This window comes from Trematomus bernacchii, unplaced genomic scaffold (assembly GCF_902827165.1).
Source record: "Trematomus bernacchii unplaced genomic scaffold, fTreBer1.1, whole genome shotgun sequence".
In the NCBI taxonomy this organism is placed as follows: domain Eukaryota; kingdom Metazoa; phylum Chordata; class Actinopteri; order Perciformes; family Nototheniidae; genus Trematomus; species Trematomus bernacchii.
Genome location: NW_022988176.1, coordinates 1,346,439 through 1,361,095, shown reverse-complemented (window position 1 = coordinate 1,361,095; position 14,657 = coordinate 1,346,439). Strand labels below are relative to the sequence as shown.

The 14,657-nt window shown below is 41.8% G+C and overlaps 1 protein-coding gene across 1 annotated transcript in view; it reads right to left on the bottom strand.

Moving 5' to 3' along the window:
• Nucleotides 1–387: 387 nt before the first annotated feature.
• The window catches only part of LOC117476062 (phosphatidylinositol 4-phosphate 5-kinase type-1 beta-like), a 35,773-nt gene continuing 21,503 nt past the window's right edge, over nucleotides 388–14,657 (bottom strand). Inside the window, 9 exon segments of the mRNA XM_034122422.1 lie at nucleotides 388–1,611; nucleotides 2,326–2,449; nucleotides 4,523–4,646; nucleotides 5,915–6,073; nucleotides 7,044–7,128; nucleotides 7,240–7,288; nucleotides 8,076–8,159; nucleotides 8,520–8,639; nucleotides 8,641–8,723. Coding sequence (XP_033978313.1) covers nucleotides 1,609–1,611; nucleotides 2,326–2,449; nucleotides 4,523–4,646; nucleotides 5,915–6,073; nucleotides 7,044–7,128; nucleotides 7,240–7,288; nucleotides 8,076–8,159; nucleotides 8,520–8,639; nucleotides 8,641–8,723 — 831 coding nt within the window. The 3' untranslated portion in view covers nucleotides 388–1,608.

Here is a 14,657-nt window from a genome sequence, read left to right as displayed (position 1 = left end):
CGATTGTAATTCTTTGTTTACTTCCGTAACATAGTGACTTTACTATGTAACACTCGTGGTTATATTGGCTAGCACTCCCAACACATTACATGCGATACTCATAGGCAAGGGGTGGGACATCTCTTAGTAGTTGACAAATCACAACAGAGGTGGCCAGCTAACCAATCAGAGCAGACTGTGCTCTGGTTTCAGACAGAGGGTGAAAAGAGGTGCTGCAGTACAGGCAGTATGCGAAAAATAAAGAGCTTTTTGAACGTTAAAGCATGGAAACATGTCACAGTAGAGGCACAGCATATAAATTGAATCTGAAATTCTGCATAATAAGGCCCCTTTAAAATCCCAAAACAAAGACTTTTTCAGAAGCATCATAAGCTCAACAGAAGACCCTGACATTTTAGCCATTTATTTATACGAGTCTCTAAATATAAATATGCATTGTCTTTACATTCAGCGATTTATAGTATTTTTCAGCAAATGGTAAAATATTGAGATTTACATAATAAATTATGGTCTCAACCGACGTGTGATCGTGGAATTCAACATTTATAGTCGGATATGGTCTTGATGATGGCATCGGACAGCTTCTAATTGTAGGCTGCATGTTCCATAACTTCTTGAAGAGGACCCACTTTTTCAGTATCAAAGGATATCCTGAGTTAAAGTCACCTCACAAACTATTAGCTCCACATCAAAATGATCTACGATGTTCCTTCACTGTCTCTGTACATGTAGTATCAAGGACTTACAGAGGTGTGCATTTGTAAAAGAGGAAATAAAAGTGCATATTCACATATCCAATGTGTGCTTATGTCAGGTAGCCCACCCACTAAAGCAACTTCTTCAGAGAAAAATATTTCTTACAGTAATCATAACGATGTCCAAAGTGCCTTTTTGATCACGAGCGAGTGCACCGTCCCTCGGCTCTGTGCTTCATCAAAGATCCAGTACTGTCCTTCCTCTCTTCAGGTTATCGTCAAGGCAGCGTGAACAACAGCCCAGTAAGGGAAAAAGGTTGCTGCTTTAACCACGTCACAGTCTTTGTTTGGCCTCCGGAGCTTACAGAATCCATCATGTTTGTTCATGAGAGTCTTTTCTCCTCCTTGCTGGCTTGTGTCACATCCTCGTTCATCAGGGACAAAGACGACGTCATAAATTCACTGTAAACATTTCTCTTCTGATCAGCAACATTGCAAACTTTAAAAAGGTCTGGTCAGCAGAGAAACACGGTCAAAGAAATGTATCTACCCTCTCCTCATATGTATTAAGATATAGTAAATATCTCGATCTTTGTGTAGGCCATGGAAACAGAATACATGTATAAAACTTAATGGCACTGCGTTGATGCATGCTCTAAAAAGCGACACAGCCTGGTGTTCATCACATTACATTTGTCACATTGTTCCTGCAGATGTCCATCGCATGTCCGTCGTGTCTTCTTTTAGTCCATCAACCGGTGGGAGGATCTCTGTCTTTTTATGTGTTGGCAATACGAGTGGCAACATGGATCTAGCAGCACAGGAAGTCAAAGGCCAGCCTGGTTGGTTAAATGGAGTGCGGTGATTGTCTGATGATTGGCAGGAGGAAATGGAGGTTTTAACGCTGCTCTTTTCACTGTCAGGGACAAGAGAGAAAAGGGCGATCATCAATGTGGAAAAGGCCTGAAGGTAACCAAGCTGAACATCTAGAACAGGGGTGCTCAAACTTTTTTCACTGAGGGCCACATACAGAAAAATATACGAAGGGCTGGGCCACTCACTAGAGGTGAGGTATATTGCCTCATAAATTAAGTTATAAGTTAGCAAAATCAATCAAATGTAGTTAAATTATGCTTGGTACTTGAATGTGCTTTAAGAAAAAACCCGCCTACATCACAGATCTCCATAGGGTTTCATTTATTTTGTTAACAGCTCATCCCTTAAAACAGAAGCGTCTGATTGCTTATAATAAGGGGAAATATGAAGGGTCTATTTCAAGCTTGTTATACAAATAGGTTATTGGGCTTTTTTCTTATCAACTTAGATTTGTTAGAAATAGTTTTAAACTTGAATTGACTTAATTTATTTGAAAAGTGGACTTATTAACACATGAATACACTACTGAGTAATATATGTTTACATATATATTTCAGAAGTACAATCCAAGACAAGCACAAGTTTCATTTGTGGGCCATATTCCATTATACTTTTACAATCTGCTGAGGGCCGATTAAAAATGGCTCGTCGGTCGCATTTGGCCCCCGGGCCGTACCCCTGATCTAGAACCAACACCTTTTATAAAGACAAAACCTAATTGACCCCACAGGGACCTGAATGGAGGAACACTCACCAAGTACACATCCAGAACCGAGCCGTCATCGCGGTCTAGGTCCACATCCATGGTGCTCTGCTCCGAAGTGAGGCAGATAGCGCTGTCCTCCAGGGTGAACGTGGAGCTGGAGGCAGCGTCATCTCTGAAAAGGAGCAATAATTCTTCATATTAACCTACGTAGGAGACACCACTTGGTGTTTATAGTCTGGGTCAGAGGCAGCTGTCCAAACAGCGCTTAGAAAGTGATGAGAAAACACAGCCTCCACAAACAAATCACATACTATTGCAGAGAGTCTGACATCAAAGAGACAGAGAGATGTACCGACTGCGAGCATGACGGGAAACCTGTCTGCTGCCGGCCTCAGTGAGAGGCTTACAGTCTCAGAAATGTCTCACAGGAAATGAACAAAATCTCCTTAAGATTGGCCAGATTTGAACACAGTGACATAATGCAAGCCTTGCTGTGATGGTACAAACCTAAGAATGTAATAGTTGTAGAAAATTGCACAACCTTTACTTTGATTTGAAATTCTGATTTTAATACTTAGGAAAAACTTAAAATATATGAGGATTTGAATGACCTATGAAACCATCCGACATATTTAAGTAACTAAAACCCTGAGTGGGTTAACAGATCATTAATTGGCACCAATTAAGTTCATTTTTTTAATCCTACTTTAATACTTTTACTTAAGTACCATTCTTGATACAGTGCTTTTAACTATATTTACAGAGTGGTATTAGTACTTTTATCTCAAAGAATCTGAATACTTTTCCCACCACTCGATATTAACAAAAACTAGAACATGAAAAATACATTTGGAAATAGAAAATGGCTTTACAAAATAATTCACAAATGTATCAGAGAGTAAAACCTACAGAGGCATCACCTTCTGTAAGAGCTCAAAGAAATGTAAAAGACACAAAACCTCTTAACTTAAAACTTGCCACCAGCAAATACAAGGACTTCAACAATGAGAGCACAAGAGACTGCATCAACACATGAGTCACGTGACTAGGTGTAGCTTGACCTTTAGGAGAGAGCATTGTTCTTTTTCTACATGTCAGCCACTTGAGAGCGGTTTCCCAGGTATTTACATCAGGTGACTCCCTGATAAAGAATTTGTACACTTTTATGACTTGTGAGAAATTCAAAATGAAAGCCAGGTGGAGAGGAGTTCAATCCCACCCTGACACATCACACCCCGAGGTGTTAGCCCTGTAACTGGGACACCGGCTGTAAGACAGGGATGATTGTTGGTGCATATATACATTCGCCACGCCACAACATTGTCCTCCTTTGTCCCAGTGTTTCTGCAGCATAATGGCACAAAGTAAGGCCACGTCAAAGCCCCCGTTTACATATTTATGAAAACAGTTGGCAGAACAATGTCAGCGCAGCAGCAGGTGACTGATGAAGCCTCAGAGAGCGAGCTGAACCTGACACTGCTGGACAGAAGGACAAAAGGACAGGGGAAAGACGGGAAACACATAAAGGGTGGAGGACGACATTTGAATGAATCCTAGCCACCCTGATGATAGAGTGTAACAAAATAAATGTGGTGTAGTTGTATTACAATCTAATCTTTTATTAGATTGTAATATAGTATGATACATTGAATGAATACTACTAGAAATTGCTGTGAGAACTTCTGGCTGATAAATAAGCCAGTGAAGGCTTTCAGGCCTTGAAGAAAAAAACAGATAAGCCGTTCAATGGAAAAAGGAATGTTGTGCTTTATGAATATTCCCTTTTTTCTGTCTTGTAAATGTAACAGTACCCACCATCACACCTAATATCCTTTGACTGAGTATGTAGGCTGTGTGTGTGTATGTGTATGTGTATGTGTATGTGTGTGTGTGTGTGTGTGTGTGGTGTGTGTGTGTGTGTGTGTGTGTGTGTGTGTGTGTGTGTGTGTGTGTGGTGTGTGTGTGTGTGTGTGTGTGTGTGTGGTGTGTGTGTGTGTGTGTGTGTGGATGCATGTCACCAGGCCAGCTGAGTCACCTACTCCATGACGCACATGTGATGTAAGTGCAAAGGTGGCAATAACGTAGGAGTGTGTGAATGTGTGTGTGTGTAAGGCGTGGCAGATGTACTTGCCTTGCTTCTGGCCTTTAAGGTAACCTTGCATCAATGTTTTAAGGGTGATAAACGACACGCTCCACCCATAAATCAACACAGAGTGTCTTCATGAAAGCAAAGTGGACACTGTACCTCTCTGTCTTGTTGTCCACGCTGACAAAGATGGAGGAGGTGGAGATGGTTCCCATGGAGGAGCCCTCGTAGAAGGACGGGTTGGCGGGGACCAGATCGGGGCGCAGGTACGAGCCAAACACAGCTGAGAAGAAAAACACATTGATTTCATTAGGGTAACAAAAGTGCACACATACCTACATTTTACATCCCTGTATTTGAGTTTGACCCCTAATGCCTCGTCAACATCTTTTATACTCCATCCCTCCATTTTAGATTTCCTTAAGCTTCTTTTGGTCTCCAAACTCAGCTGAAAAGAGACTAAGACTGACTTTTGAAAGCTCTCTATCCATGATGACGAGTAAACTGAACTTTTCTTTGTAAATATGTCTACTTCTCCTTATTTTGAGTATACACACATAGACCAACCGACATCCACTGCCATAGATTTTTACATGTTTCCAAAAACGCCCCATTAAACAATCAGTATGATCAATACAGCGTTTTATAGTTGTTGACATCTACCAGAGGCAATTCTTGTATGTCCTTTGTGCTTTCCATTGTAGAGAGTTTAGCCTAATGACGGAGACAACGCAGCACATGAGGATCTGATTTAAGTTAATTGATTAAATGGTTCCAATAAAACTGACATATATTGCTAAAAACAACCTCATGCTCCAGTAAAACAGATTATCTCTGCCCTCTTTTGAGACTGATTTGGTAACCGTAAAAAGAGAGAGTCAGGAAGTGTAAAATATATAACTTTTATAGTATGTTGCGTCACAGGTGGAGTCATTGGAGGGGGAGCGCTCGGTTGTAAAGAGGAACGGCTCGTGACCCGGTGGCTCCACTTTCCGCTCCACACCCTTGTTGTGTATGATAACACTCCCACATCATAACAAACACAAAGGTCAGACGATGTCGCTGCCACACTTTTTCTCCAACATCTGATTTCTATATATTTTCTAACTGGGGGGTAAGGAACTCTTTTCATTTCTAAAGACACACACAATTCTGTATCTGATTGGCTGCATTTGGCCTGCCTCTGTTTCCTTTCCATTAATGCCACACACTATATCAAACAGTGATGGCTGCCCACTGGGACAGCGCTGAGAGGACAACATTTTTATGGCCGAATTCAAGTGGCTGTTTATGGCCTCATGTGAGGTGCTCTAATAAGCCATAAAAACTAGAAAATGACTCACGTTTAAATGGCAGATCAGGAGGCAGATAAGAGAGGGACATGTTGAAGATAACGATCAAATTGCACAGGCCTTCAATCGTTCTGAGTTTCAAACGAGCTCCTTGATAATTCAGGCTTTCTTTTTATCATCCCTAAATGTTCTCAGATACAGTATACTAGTATAAGTTGTCACAGCCAGAGTGAGGTGGTCCTTGTTGTGTTTTGTGTACCTTGTCCGTCCAGACTGGCCAGGCTGCAGGCCCCCCCCAGCCGCTCCCTCCTGTCCTCCTCGTTCCTCTCATCTGCCTGCGATGAAAGGATCTCCTGCGAGGACGACTTCAGAGCCGGGATGGACGTACGAGTCCTCTTTGATGGGGAGAATCGAAGCGCTGCAGAGCACAAACGTAGTAAGTGAGTGGAAAGAGAAGAAAAAAGAGAGCGATGAAGGTTCAGAGAAGCAGAAAAAGGAGAGGATTAATTGGAGGAGACTAGGACGATTATACCGATTGAAGCAATGTTCAAACACAATGAAACTCCAATGCCATGCCTCCTAAATAAGCAGTCCAGTTATTAAATGCAAAAAATGAGTGATGTGTCCCCCTTAGCCATCCTTATTCAACAAGAAGAGCATGAAATTAAATCCTTTCCTGTCATCTCCCTCTGACGGGACTTGGCGGCGCTTAATAGCACGGCTAAATCCCCAAATCTTTGCCTCAGCCATGTTCATTCACACAGGGGGGTCTCGCAGGGTTGCATAACATTGATATTATATTAGCTGTTGATGTGAAGTTCCACAACTACATCCTGGCTCTACCTACAGCCATGCCCAGTACTCAGGGAATTAACTTCATGGACTCAAGAAGATAATTGACCTTTTTGTATCCACCTCATTGGGTTTTGTAACCTTTGTAAATGCCAGACAACAAACTCAATCTGTTTTTAATCTCCTAGTGGCATGTTTGCCAACACAGAACCAACATGATGTTCCTAATAAAATGAAGTTATTCTCTAATGAAATCAAAGCTGACATTTCTACACATATTAGGCCTCAAATGCTTGTACAAAAGCTAACTATAGAAACACAATAACAGGAAAGAAAAGAAAATCCTCTGTCTGATCAGGCGGACAATACAAGGAAACACTACTCACTAATTACCTGAAGTGAATTTCCACTAATCTAATGATGTAATAGTAACACAACTGCTCAGCAATAGACAATAAAAACTGGCTTCATATTGACTCTTCTTATCAGGCCAGGATGTCCTACTTCCCACTGCTGCCCCTTCTCCTTGTTTGTTTGTTTTTACATGCGGGCTGCTTTCCCTCCCATGTGTGACGACGATGAACCTGCAGACTTACGCTGAGTCTTCCTGAAGACCCGTGTGCTCATGAACTTGAGGAAGCGGCTGGCATAAAACCCGGGCCGGTGCACCGAGACGGAGTCCTGAGGACAGGCAGAGAAAAAGCTTTCATCAGAAGGCCGGGAGTAGTATGTGACCAAATAAAAGGCTCATTCATGAAAGCACTGGAGTCAGATTTGAGCATATCGACTTACGCCATCGTACACCAGGGCTTTCCACGAGTGCTCCAACTTTTTAATGAACCTGGGGAGAAACAAAACAAGAACAAGCCTTGTCACAAAAAATGTATCCGCTTACCCAACAACTTCCTCTTTATGCTTGATCAAACCTGAGTCTATTCCCCCTTGGCACAATGCAAACTCAGGTCATTTTATTTAGCGTTAAAGCAGAAAATACATCAAAGTTTGAACTTATGTAACGTTGTCTCTGAAACAGGCTTCCAGAGGAGACAAATTGGGTCTATTCATCTTTCCTCCCTGACCCGGCGTCACCCCGCCCACTCAGTGTGCATTTAATGCCTCGACCAACCAGGCAGTCGTAGATTTATTTGATGCTTTCAAATGCCCGCAAGTTTGAGAAGCCGATGAGCCATAAAGCTTCCTCCTGGGTCACTCGAGGCTTTTGCTCTCAGGAAGGAAAAAGAAAATCAATGTGTAAATAAAGAAGACTTATAGACCGCTGTGTCCATTTCAATCGTGTCGGATAGAGAAAAGGTCCTTTTAGGAGTGCGGTAAAGTGGCTATCCATCAATGCAGGGTAATAATTCACTATTAAGAGGTCTGGTAGTAGGGCAATCGAAGCAGTTACTCTGAGGGTGATGCCATGCTGACATACTCCTTAGTCAGTCTTTAACTATTCATGCCCATTCCCATTAATTGTCCCATCTGTATTGGCTATTGTTAAGACATTTGTCTTAACATAAGACAAATATGTCTGCAGATTAGTCAGATCTAAATGGATTAAATGTCAAAATCATTAAAAGCACTAGTATTGGGAACCAAAGACAACCTAACCTCATAACGATCATTACCTGTATGACTGCAGAATATCTATGATGCCCAGGAAGATGAACAATTTTTCTTCTTTGTGTGTTTTGGCAGGGATGCCACCCATCCTAAAACAGAGAACAAACACACCCGCAGTCAGATAACAGCTACTGCTCTTCTTCCTCTTCTTCGTCAGTGCTTGAACTACTGCACAAATGTTTGTAGAAGAGAGACACTTTACAGTATTTACATTTGTGTGTATCGCTGTAAATACGCAGAACAGTGGCTGTGTTTGTATTTGTGTAGCTATGGTTATATGAGAGGCTGACTGTGTGTTCACTGTCTGAGTGCCCTTTGCAAGGTATGAGCACGGTTGTATAACTCACTCTATGAGAAAAAAGGTGGAGATTAAAAGAGAGACAGAGTGTGTACGCCCAGATATGTGTGTAAAATGTGTGTGTGTGTTTTCCCCAGCTGAGTCCACTCACGTGTCGTCTGTGGTGAGGGCTTCAGCAGCCTTGCCGTCTCCCTGGATGGACTCCATGGCGGTGGAGTAGAGCACCCTCTGACCCACAGGCCTCCTCCCGTCTCCCCCCCGCCTGGCCCGGCTCCCCCCCCTCCCTCTGGCTCTGGTCCAGGACGTGCACCCCCAGCAGCAGACTGTAGTCCATGATCTTAAAGCTCTCCAGTACCTACAGCAGGGGCGTCAAACTCATTTTTAGTTCAGGGGCCACATAAAGCCAAATGGGCAAAAAGTGGGCCGGACCAGTAAAATCATAGCATAAAAACCCTATAAATAACGACAACTCCAGATTGTTCTCTTTGTTTTAGTGCAAAAAGTACATTCTAGAATGTTCACATTTAATGAACTATCTTTTTGCAAAACATTATGAACAACCTGATATTTTGAAGTGCAATTTGAACAATATTATGCCTCAGTTTATCATTTACACATCTTACAAATCACAGTGTATCTACAAAGACACAAAAAATGTAGTCACCGGTATCTGGAACTGAACAATATATTATTTTACTTTATGATCAAAACCAACGGTCAAGATTTAGAAATTATTTTACATTCATTTCCACATTATGTGAAGTAATCCTGACCACCTGAACTGACACACCACCAACAAACTAAAGTGGGAACTATTAAGGAAAGTTAAGTTATCCCCCTGCCTTGTAAATGTATAAAATGTATACAAAATACATACAAGTTGTGAAAATTGCAGTTTATGTCTTCTCTGTCATTTGTACACTTTACAAACTCATCCCTGTTTGACACCCCTGACCTAGAGCACGTAACAAGACATGGAGTTGTTACAAAAAGTGTCCTTGGATAATGAATGGCACAAGCCGGATTGTAATAACGAGATATTTGACACTTTCTATCAACTACCAAAACACTTTTATAACCCCCACACACTTCAGTGCCTCAAAGGCTGTGAGCTAGCAGAAGGAAATCTCAGTTTGAACCAGTTTTGAGCTGAATAAACAAGGTGTTTCTCCACAGCGAGCCAAGTGTTACACATTGACCTTCAGGAGCCTTTCCCCCAGTTTCCCAGAGAGTCTGTGACTTCATGTCTCCTAGAGCTCGAGGGAAGCAGTCAAGGAGAGAGAGAGAGAAGCAAGAGTTTGATCTGGGAAAAGGATAAGAGACTGCCAAGTAGCCAGGCTTATGTTAGAAAAAGTTATTCTACTGGTTTATGTGGCGAAAGAGAAAATGAGTTATCAGAGAGAGAGACGTGAAAGGTATTTACTTTAGAGAATACACTTTCTAATCAATAGAATTCATTATCAGAAATCAGTCTGTCTCAACAGCTTAATGTGGGTTTGTTTATGTGATGCAAAGCCACAGAGAGTAGAGGGGTTAGGGAAGGCTAGGCTTGTTAAGAATCTGCCAACATTACAGTATAGTGACTAAGGAAGTATCATTGCCAACTATTTTGATAATTGGTCTGTGTGTTTTTCAAGAGACAAAGTCTGAATTGTCAGATTCCAGCTCCTTAAATGTCCTCTATGTGTAAACTGAATACCAATGACTTGTGGACAAAACAAGACTTGTGAGGATGAAACTGATTCAAGACAGTTTCGCTATTTTCTGATATTTTATAGACCAAACAACTAATCAATTAATTGTGAAACAAATCATGCCTATCCATAATAGCACATTCTTAAGCCTAATAAGATTAGAAGCTATAAAACTTGTGATATATCAAGGAAGCTGTGACCCAGAAGTTGGAGAAAACTGGCCCATTTCTTTTGATGAGCATGAGATCAATAGTGTTTTGAAGTTGACCTACAACTGCCTCTTGTCCTCCCCTAGATAATCCATCTCCAATGCCTGGTAGATATTATTAGTTGTAGTTTTTAACCCAGTTTTTATCTGTCACACATGCTGCTGTATAAAAGTCATAGTCACGGACATTCATACTCAAATACACAGACACAAAATAGACTTAATGACCGAGTCAAACAAACACTGGGGCTTTTGTCTGAGCTTTGCATTTACCATATCAACAATTTGCATCCTTTCACTCAAACTCCCCCGGCCTATTCAAACTGCATCCATTTTGAATAGAGCCACACACACCATGCTGCCTACAGAAGGCCATCGCTGCGTCCTGGCCCCGGCTTTCCCAGGCAAACAATCAAATCGTCACAGCTGAAAGAAAACAGCTGCATTTCTGTGGTTGTTTGTGCAAAAGATTTTCTACGGATATTCTGCTTATATCTACAGGCACGGGGAAAACGTCAGCAGTAAGTTGGTGGAGTAACACTTCTGCTTCTTAGAGGCCAAGTCTGCCCTCTGCTCTCCTCCACAGCTTCTCACAGTTAATTGGAAAGGCTAATCCTCACTTTGTCAAAGCATCCCCTGATCTTCAACATATCTCGGATGTTTTCTCAGTATATTCCACCCCGAAGCACTTCTCCACCCATATATCTCTGTGGTAGTAGAGCTTACTCATGTGCCCCACTTTGCAACGACACTAATTCACAGCAAGCTCTCCCAAATCTGAGTGTGACTGCTGGAAAGACAAAACACAGAGCCGTTATTACTCCTTTTGTGAATCCAGTTACAATCACACGAATGTTCCTGCCATTATACTGTATGCATCTACTATTAATTAAAACAACCTGCTACCAGTGACACATCATATTAGATTACGGACATGTTGTATTTACTGGAATGATAACAATCGATGATAACATCTCCATATTGTGCTCTCAGTAAACATGATATTCCCCTGGTTTTGACTTGTAAATATCTTTAGGTTTTTCTTACTCTTCTCTGACAGCAAAATGAAAATAATCAACTTTTAACTATCCGTGAAAAAAAACAAGAAATGTGAACACATAACCATGGTCACTGGGAATTCATCTATGCAGTTTTTCACTATTGGCAGATTTTATAGCCCAATAAATAGTTTCACCAACAGGCAAAACAATCAGTAACATTCATCCATAATGACAATAACTACTAGTTGAAGACCTGTGTATTTACCAGGAGTTTTCCATGTGTATAAATGTGGTTAAGGATCCTGTTGAAGCCTCCCTGACTTCTGAGTGCAAGGTCATGGCCTTGGTTTCTCCGCAGCTGAGAGTGAAAGAAGCTATTGTTGTCACAGGATCCCATGGGGGAGCAGAGGGCGAGCCATACAGTAAACGGTTGTTTATGATTGGCTGCACTTGCTGCTATGCAACTCATTATTGTCCAAGAATGCATGCTTTCATTGTCTGATCATTAGTTCTGCACTTGTTCATGCATGTATCTATAGCTCTTATTTCACAAATGATCAAACAGAATTTAAAAGGTACATGGATCTCTTTTTTGCGTTGTCCCCAACATGACGAGGTCTCAACAGCTTGACATTTTCATAGCATCACTTTCATCCTTATGTCTGTCTCGGCAAATCACACACGCACAGCCTGCACGACAACAGTGTACACACACACACACACACACACACACACACACACACACACACACACACACACACACACACACACACACACACACACACACACACAATTGTTTTGGCATTTGGAGAGTATCAGGGGAGCTGCAGGGTAATGGAGAGAGTAGATTTTAAAAGGAAAAAAAATGTACCCTGTGTTTCCGTAGCAGTGTACCATATTGCAGAAATATTATATTCCTTCAAACACAACATGCTCATCCTCCTCTTTGTCACATCGCTTTCTGCTTCAACTCAACTCTGACCTCCCACGTTCCTATGGAAGAGAAATCCCAACCCTGAGCGCTGGGAAAATAGCTAAAATGTGTTTTTCGGAGGCTTCACCACATTAACTTTTATCGGACAACAATCCCCTATCACTTCCTCATTCCCCCCCCCCCCCCCCCCTGTTCTCAGCCTCTGCCCCCCCCTCCTGCGTTGAGGTCCGCAGCCTCTCCTGGGGTGACGGGGTCAGCTGCTTACTCATGGAAATGGAAAAAGCGATTCTGCTTAGAGGGCACTTTGCTTCCCGCTTAGGAGGCGAGCGCAGGAAGCCATGACAATAATAAACTGTACAGCTGCTGCTTCACAGTCTCGCTTACATACATACAGACATACACAGCTCAACATATACTTACAAATACACAAGCAATATGGCCTGTACATGCAAACATAGTGGTAGACGGTGCACCCCCGGGGTAGGATTGGACTAAGTTTGAATGTGAGTGTGCTGTAAGGTTAAGGAAGCACTGACTTAGCAATAAGGGAGGATGTCATTCTGGCTGCAATGTCCTAAAGAAAACATTTAAAAGAAAATAGAGGACATCCACAAAGTCAGCATGTTGGTTAATGATGATGGGAAGGACCATAACCTGAGGAGGGCACCCGAAATCACAAGACCTGCTTGTGACCGAGATACTGTTTGACTTAAAGGGTGGGAAAGCAACAGTTGTATGCACCTGTTCACACACCTTTCCTGGAAGGATACTTTCTTTTCCCGAAAGAGAAACTCTAAACCACAAACCACACGCAGAACCAGAAAATGTCCTTCTAATGAAAGTCATGTCTTTACATGAGCAGTGATACATTCTCTTCTCGGTTACACACAGAAGAGGAAAGAGAAGAGAAGAGTGCTCTGTTGACTAACAAGCTAAACTAAATATACCCGCTGCATCTCACTGTTCATTACCGCTAACTTTGTTCCATGTGACATCAATCACTGTTCAGCGATAAAACCATATGCCTGTCCTATACACTTAACATTTTAACTTTTGAGATGAGGCTGTTATAATGGAAGTAATTGCAGTTACTGTATGTCAAGCAGAACAAATGGGATTACAACAAGGGGGGCCTTAAACCCCATCATTAACCCATCACTATGATGGTAAAAAAACATTAAATCAGTGTCTGGAAGTCACACTGTCATCACCAATAAAGCTATCCCAAGAGACCAGCCACCTTAAGTAATTTAGTTCTCTGAGGAAGCCATCCTAAAAAATGACAGTTTGACAAGCCAAGGCCGTATGTTAATCAATCCATGTGTGGATTTCTTTTAAATGATAGCACAACATTGGTTTAGGAGCAAAAGCGTATCATTGTTGTTATTCAAGAGGCAGAGGACAATCAAATCAGCAATTCAGCTCTTCTGTTGTGGTTCTTTTTTCTTTTGCCTACAATTGTGGTTGCAAACAATCAGCAAAAATATGAAATACATTAAACATGGTCCTATAGTCTTCACTACTAGGTTGTTTTCACATGCAATTAATCTTACACTGATGCAATGGACAAAAAATGAAGTCTTGGCAACACATTTTGTATGCTCTCTATTTTCAGGCTTCTGAATGCAAATCACACACACCACGTCTCCTGTTAAACTCCAGCTATTCTTCACCAGCATACATGTTCCTGGCCTCTGCGTTAAAATCTGGCAAAAATGCAAGCCTTTAGATTGGAGGACTATCTTTGGATAGAGCTCCGAGTCTCTCACGCTACCAGGATCATGTCTTAATCACATTCAGTGTTTGGAGAGCTGTCATGTAGTGAAACATCGCAGAGCAGAGACGGCAGAACAGAGCCCAGGGCAAAGAGAGCTTAGACTGAACACACAGTGGAAACACACTGCAGTCCCTCTGAAAAACACATGGAAAATTCTTATTTTCAAAACATTTTGTCCCATCCAAGCCACACACACACTGTCCTCAACTAGTATACAATGTAATACATTTAAAGAGCTGCTCGTGTTTAAGCTTCCATAATCTGTTCCAAGAATGAGAGGTCAATAACATCCCTTTAACAGCTATGTGGCTCCACTACGTAAGGGATAATGTGCAGCGACGCGGTCATTATGGGAAAAGAACACCGACAGGCTGATCAGGAGCCCGACGCGAAGCGGAGGGATCTAGATCTGCATGCAGTTTGCTTTTCGGCCAAACTGTATACAGTTCAATCGACCGGACTTCTTTCTGCAGATTTGAGCGTCCTTAACAACGGTCATAAATCCTTGACATCGGTCTGTCTGTTCTGGATTAACAACGTGTCACGTGTTCTGAATTGACCAATCAGAATCGAGTATTCAACTAAGCCATGTAATAAAGTCAATTAAATACCCAAATTACAACTTAGCCTCTCTAAACTACATCTGATATGACTCATATCAGACTCAATGTCCAC